General features: G+C 35.3%; 1 protein-coding gene and 1 long non-coding RNA gene across 2 annotated transcripts in view; one reads left to right on the plus strand and one right to left on the minus strand.

Annotated features, from left to right (window-relative positions):
• Positions 1-144: 144 nt before the first annotated feature.
• LOC118744837 overlaps positions 145-6,993 on the plus strand; it is an 18,882-nt gene continuing 12,033 nt past the window's right edge. Inside the window, exon 1 of the mRNA XM_036478203.1 lies at positions 145-596. Within this exon, the coding sequence (XP_036334096.1) occupies positions 558-596 (39 nt within the window). The 5' untranslated portion in view covers positions 145-557. The remainder of the gene's footprint in view (positions 597-6,993) is intronic.
• LOC118744838 lies at positions 479-1,480 on the minus strand. Its single transcript, XR_004993592.1, has 3 exons — positions 1,441-1,480; positions 1,153-1,369; positions 479-748 (listed from the first exon to the last, which is right to left on the minus strand). It is a non-coding gene; the product is annotated as an uncharacterized LOC118744838 (long non-coding RNA).

Below are 6,993 nucleotides of genomic sequence, written 5' to 3' on the forward strand. Positions count from 1 at the left end.
CGAGTCTATTTGGGAAATCCCTCAAGGTTTCGAGGATAATCGTAACACTATTATTGAATCATTGCCATAACTTAACAGTTTCAGCGCCATCTATTTGCGGTTTAACTCACTGCAGCCATCTGTTACGTTCAGCAATCTATTACGTAAAATTCAGCCATTTTTTTCTCCGGTTTGACATTCTTATGTTTTTGTTTGTTTGTTTCCTAAAATCAGCTGTTTTACGGTTGTCATTGGCGCCGAAAGTTTATGTTCTCAGCTGGTGCAATATAATTCATTTAATAAATTCGTCGAGTATGCTCCCGAAACTCGCCCCTCATCTTACTTTTTGTTCGCAACGGTTGTTAAGCTACCAATGTAATTGCCATAACAAAAGCGTTAGACAATTCAATCAAAATAACGACCACAACTCCGTTATCGCATTATGTGCAATTTTTTCTGGCGATTCATTGATTAAACACAAAGAAGCATCCTGAATTCTATTGTATAATTCATTGAAATTTATTTAATAAAATTTAGTTACATATATTTGAGTGTCATAATAAAACACCTGAAATCCGATGTCGAAACCGCCAGCGAAAACGACGCAACAAAGAACCGTGAGCGCACCAATAAAATATCTCGGAACCAGTTTGCATGACCGCTTTCACAACGCGTATTTCATATAAAGTTATGAGCACCTACTTTTTTGTTTGGCTTCCACTGCACTGTATAAAAAATGTATTTCAAAGTGTGATCTATGTTTTCCTCACTTTGCAATTAATTCCATTTTAATTAAAATACATGTATTAGTATGTGTGCATACATGCATACATATGTATTAAGTGTATACATATGTATGGGGTTATGTATGAACATACATAAGTACATATTTTAATACTCGCATATCCAACTTATAGGGAATTTACATGATTCAACTTTCACAGTCGATTAGTTGAAAGGCCGTTTACACCAGACGATTGTGGCTTTCAAAAGTTGCCTGAAAAATCGCCTCATTTAAATTCCCTATTATTGACCTTTTAAGTGTTGATATCTGTATAGCATATACATTTATTTCCAAACATGCGAATATTTACACATGTATAAATACGCTTCATTCACAGCTTCTTTGTTTGTTTTCAGTTGTAAGTCTACATTTTTAGGTCAATGACTTACCATTATTTCACTGTTGTATGCCTATAGTAAACACAGATGTATGAATGTATGAATGTGGGTTTATGTACATATGCGCGGAAATATAAGACTTTGCAACTTTCCAGTTATCAGTTCGGCATGCGGGCGCCAACTGACCTTCGTATCTATCAGATAGGCGCTTGTATCTGATCCACCCTACAACCAGCGTTGCCGTTTAGCCACAATTGGAGCAAAAGTGCTATAATTAAAATGAAAAGCAACAATGCTACATAAATTCTGAAATGGCTACATTTTCGTTAACAGGCTTACCTAATATTCACGCACGCCGCCAATTTACGGTCAAAAATTTCTCATGCACATACAACTTGTATGGGACCAACCGAAATTGAAAGCCGTGCGTATGAAGCTAACTCAATTTCCAATTTTTGCTCTGCGTGACATTTTGATTTGACGTTTCACTCGACGAAATCAAATACAAACGCACGCAAGCCAATTTCGGGTGACGCAAAAAAACAAATGCGACGCCGTGCGTACCAAAACGCAAGCCGCGGATATTAGGTTAGACTGTAAGGCTACAGCTTCAAAAACTTTTTTGCATATTCTAAAAAAGAGAGACTGTATACGCAAAAAAAACATAGAAGTATGATGATGTTCATAGCTTTAGTGCGTTGTGTTTTACCTTTGACGGATATTTCAACTGCTCAGCCCCACAGTATACAGTAATCCAGATAGCCAAAACAAATACATGTAAATACCTATGCTTATTTGACATTTTGTTTGAATGTATTTTTTGATATTTTTTCACAGCCCAGTAGCGAAAATGGTCACCGGTGATATCGTCACTAATGAGGATTTAGTGACATCGTCGCACTTGCTGCGAATCCTATGCGACATATAGCTGACAATGACACTAGTGACAATGTCATGCAGGTGTACTCCTATCAAAGACTTATAACAGACAATGTCTTGCAGCGGTCACTTATAAAAAGTCCATTGCAAGATACTGTCGCTTGAATGTCATTAATGATCACTGCATGACCAAGTCATGCAGATGACATCAACGACGAAATTTCCATTTATATGAAAAAGTCATGAACGACTTCCATACAAACGGAGCCAGAAGTCATTTAAGACATAACTTTTCCGTAGAAGACTCTTAAGTGACTAATGCATGACATTCGCTACGGGAAATTTTCAAATAAGCATATTGTCAATGGCTGGCTTACTGTATACCATGTTACAAAAAAGAAGGTAGTCTCATTGTCACTTTTTCGTCGCCATATTAACAACCTGACAATTAAGTAGATTGTGACATTTCGTGCTACCATATCCAATATCTAAAATTCTCCAAATTTTTTTATTAATTTTTTGGTTATTTACAAACATTTTGTTCTTAGAATCGAAATTTGAACATGCAAAAGGTATATTGTTGAGTACGGCTCGGTTACTTGTACAATAATTTTGGGTTAATGTGTCCAAATGCTTAACCCAAAGCAAAAAATTTTGACACACACGTGTGGTCAAACAATTACACGTTAGTTTAAAATTAAGATTTCTAAATTTCATATACAAATTATTAAGAAATACTGTGGTAGCGTGGCAGCGTAGCCGGAGTTGGACTTACATTTTCTCTGTCAAAATTCTAATTTTACCCAATTTTTTAATGTGTCCGTCTCCGCTTGCCACCCCAAAGCCATTGAACAAATTACCGAACATTTATCCTTTTGTTTTTGAAAGAGAAGAGGTCTAATGCTCAATAAGTTGATTACTGTGTTTCTAGTTTTCATACTAACAATAAGTCATCAATTTTGTTTCACACCAAAAAAGAGAAGGTTATCAATTCGTCGGAATATTTTTTTATTATTATTTTTTTATGTATGCTACCGCATAACTTTGGACCACGTTAACCGATTACTATATTTCTTTTTATAAAGGAAAGAAAAGGTTACCTCACAAGTGGTCCCATTCGAATTTGGTTTAAATCCGAACATTGGATCATGAAGAGATTAACGATAATCTAAAATTTTATATGGGAATTGAAGTCGATTTTGTTTTTTGCTTAAAAATTACTTGCTTATGTAAGCATTTGTTAAAATGCAGTCTCACATAGAAATGTAAAAGTAAAAGTCACTAGTATTTTTAATGCAATCTTGCCAACAGCATACACTTGCATCCAGAACTCTCTTGACTCCCTTCGTAGTATTTAGGGTCTGGTACGATATGTCGAAATTTAAATTGTCGAAACTAAAAACACCGAAAAAAAATGTCGAAAAAAAATAGTTAGAAAATCGAGAATGTCGAGAAAAAAATTGTCGAAAAGAAAAATGTCGAAAACAAAAAATGTCGAAAATAAAAATGTCGAAAAAAAAATATCGAAATAATGTAATGAATGATGTGTGTAGAAATTTTAAAATATACATCACCAATAAAAAAATCTCGACGTGCTAGAAAAAAAACCAAATACGTATTTTAATTTCGCAGGCCTCTGTTATCATCCCTAGGGACGTTCCGATACCATGAAAGTATCGATACCTACTCAACTGGGTTTACTCAAATCGCTATTTCGATACTACTTATATGAGTAAGCCGAATGTATCGATACCTACTTATATCGATAATTTTTCATCCTTTTATATGCAACAAACTGAAATTAATTTTCAGGCGTTATCTGTGATGTACCTTATGCGACACCTGAGGGGAAGAGCGACCTATCTCGGCAGCCAATTCGAAAACGCCCTGTCTCAGAAAACTTTTCAGAAGCGCCCTTATTCGGAATTTGATTGAGAAACGTCCTATTTCAGAAAACTTTTCAAGAACATCCTATTTCAGAATTCGGTTCAAAAATGCCTTATCTCAGCTGCCGATTCAAAAACCCCTTTCTCAAATATTTTCAATATATTTGCAGTAGAGGTATAGATATATATCGTCGGTTAAAGTGCAAAACCGCGTATCAACAAAATGCAAAACCGCGTATCAGCAAAATGCAAAACCACGTATGAGAAGTTGTAGAAATTATTTTCTAGAGAGTAAAAGCACTCATATTTCAAATGGCTCTATTTTTATAAAGCTATCGCATTTCTGGCTAGTATATTTCAGAACGAATGGATATCCTACCAGACACGACTAACGCAGTCTCCAATACATTTAAATATTTCACCAATACACTCAAAGCCACATGTCAAAATTTACACACGTACAGGAAACATATGTTACACATAACATATCTATAACACGATATCCTGTTAGATTTTTCATGTCGCCCTTAGGAAATTAACGTAAACATTCTATGGGAGTATAACATGCATTTACATACAACTCTGCGTTACATGATTCGTTATATAACGCGTAGTGTTCTTGTAGGGTACAGATTGAGACAAGAGCTTGTGTGAGCAAATCCAATTTTTGGCAACCAATGTCAGTTACGCGGTTTTGCAGAATGACGATACGCGGATTTGTACTTTAAACGACGATATATTTGTTCATTAGCAACACGTTTTCGCGGTTCCATTGCGTAAAGCAATTATTTTTCATAAAACGGAAGCAATTATTTTCCATAGAAAAAATATAGCCGGCAAGATATGGCACTTGCTCAAATCGATTCGATACAAGTACTTTTCTTTCGATACCAAGTAGGTATCGAAACAACGATTCGAGTAAAAAAAGTATTTGGTATCGAAACAAAAGTATCGAGTACACACTCGTATTTACTTGTATCGGAACATCCCTAATCATCCCAGCTTCATCCAATACGGGTTTTAAATCTAGTGGCGGCATCTTCCTAGTCAGCAGGTAATACCGACCTTTCATACAGTCATCCTAGACATCCTCCTCCCTTCGTTTTTCCAACCACTGGAAATTTCCGCACACTTGCTCCATTTCAAACTATTTTTCTGTACAAATTTATCGATAGCTTTAAAAATTTCTTCGCTAATGGTGTAAGTCTCAAGTACTTCGCTCATCAAAAGTTCTTCTTCGATTTGCATTGTGAATGGGTACCTCACTAACACGAGAAAAACATTAAGTCCCACTACGTCGGTACTTTCGTCAAGTTGCACACTAAAAAATTCACAAGTTTTCAAACTTTTTATAAGTTCGTTCTCGACTGCCTCTAAAATCGTGTTGATTCGCTCTTTCACAGTGTGATTGTGAAGGTCCAAAGAATAAGTAACATATACACGGGCGCGAAGCTGCCGCGCTTGTTACGAGAACAGCCCAGCCAGCAAAAAATCCAAAAATTAATCCGAAAACGGGAAGAAAAGTGTATGAAACGCGGATTAGAACAACAAAAGTACCGAAAATGCTTGTGAAAAGGGTACGTTGCGAAAACGTAATAGGGGACTACGCTTAAGAGCGAAATACACCACATAAGCGGCTTGACGAACCAAGCGAAATATCCCTTTTCTGCAAGCCATCTGTTTTGTGTATGGGCTTTGACGAGCCGCTGAAGGTAATTTTAATAAAAATTAAAATTTTTTGATTTTCTGGCCCCCATTTTGAAGTTTGATAAAACCGCTTGCCTTGTGAATTAAAGAATTTGCCCGCACCACTACTTAGTATACTCTAGCCACCAGCGGCTCCCCAGGCATACATACGCTCTGGGGTGCCGCGGCACCCACTTTGGGAAAACCTGCTCTATAGATCCGTATGTACTATTTAAATTTAAAAAAATAACAAATTTAAAAAGTTAAGTTGTTGGAGTAATTTATGTCGCTATTAATAATTATAATAATCTTATCTACCGTTATGTTAAATTACAGAGCTCTTACGATTTTTTGCGGGTTATAGATTGAAAACTAGGGTGGTCTACTATTTTCCAACAGGTTTACCCATTAACTCCCAGCAGAACAGGCCTGTTTAAAAAATAGCTTAAATTTTCCTAAGGATAACCGAAAATAATAAAAATACTACTAATTCCCACCAAGAAGGAGGAACTTTAACCCTACAAAACCTTCCTGTGGTTTGACCACCACTGGTGAATGCTAACATAATTTTCACACAGCCACCTAGTACTTGTAAATGTATGTGGGACCCCAGAATAAAATAGCCGACTTATTTATAATCTGTTTAAAAAATATACAACTCTTTATTAAAGAAAAAATACACAATAATATCAATTTTATTACAACGCTTTTATCAACTTGCAATGTTGTGTGTCCAGAAACTTTCAATGTTGTGGATCCAGAAACTTTCAATGTTGTGTGTCCGACACCATAAAACCTTTGCTTTGAAAAGTTCCGCATAGTGCATAGGGCGACATCTGTAGTGAATAGGGCGAGGTAGATGACTTCTAGATGTCGTCCTATGTACTACGTTTGCTACAGCGGAAATAGACGACACGCCATTTCTTTAAATAAAATTAATTGGTGCTCGTTTGTATGTACATACATATGTAAATGCATGTGTGTGCACCTTTCTATTAATATCGTTGAATTATTTTAATATCTATTGCAAAATTTTATTCAGACAGGACTAAAAAGTAGAAAATAAATAATATAAAAAAAACTTTTTAATATACAACAAATAAATGGACTAAACAGTAGAAAATATTTAGGGGATTCACAAGACGTGTTAACCGTCGTAAAATCTTAAGGTTAACATCTTTTTTAATTATAATGGTTCTAGGGGATTTCTAACTAAACCGAAATTCTTTTAAACTGATAAAGAATATATAATTAGCCAACCCCCCAACCATTTTAACCGCTATTTTACATAAACAAGTGTTAAGCTTAAGATTTTACGACGGTTAACACGTCTTGTGAATCCCCTAAATATTTATCAGTCCCATAGAATTTGTTTTGATAACTTTTGATTTTGAAATTTTAGCAAAAGTCATTATAAACAATCTATGAAATTGAAAATGAA

The sequence above is a fragment of the Rhagoletis pomonella genome, unplaced genomic scaffold (assembly GCF_013731165.1).
Source record: "Rhagoletis pomonella isolate Grant_MI unplaced genomic scaffold, Rhpom_1.0 Rhpom_scaffold_00008, whole genome shotgun sequence".
Lineage (NCBI taxonomy): Eukaryota > Metazoa > Arthropoda > Insecta > Diptera > Tephritidae > Rhagoletis > Rhagoletis pomonella.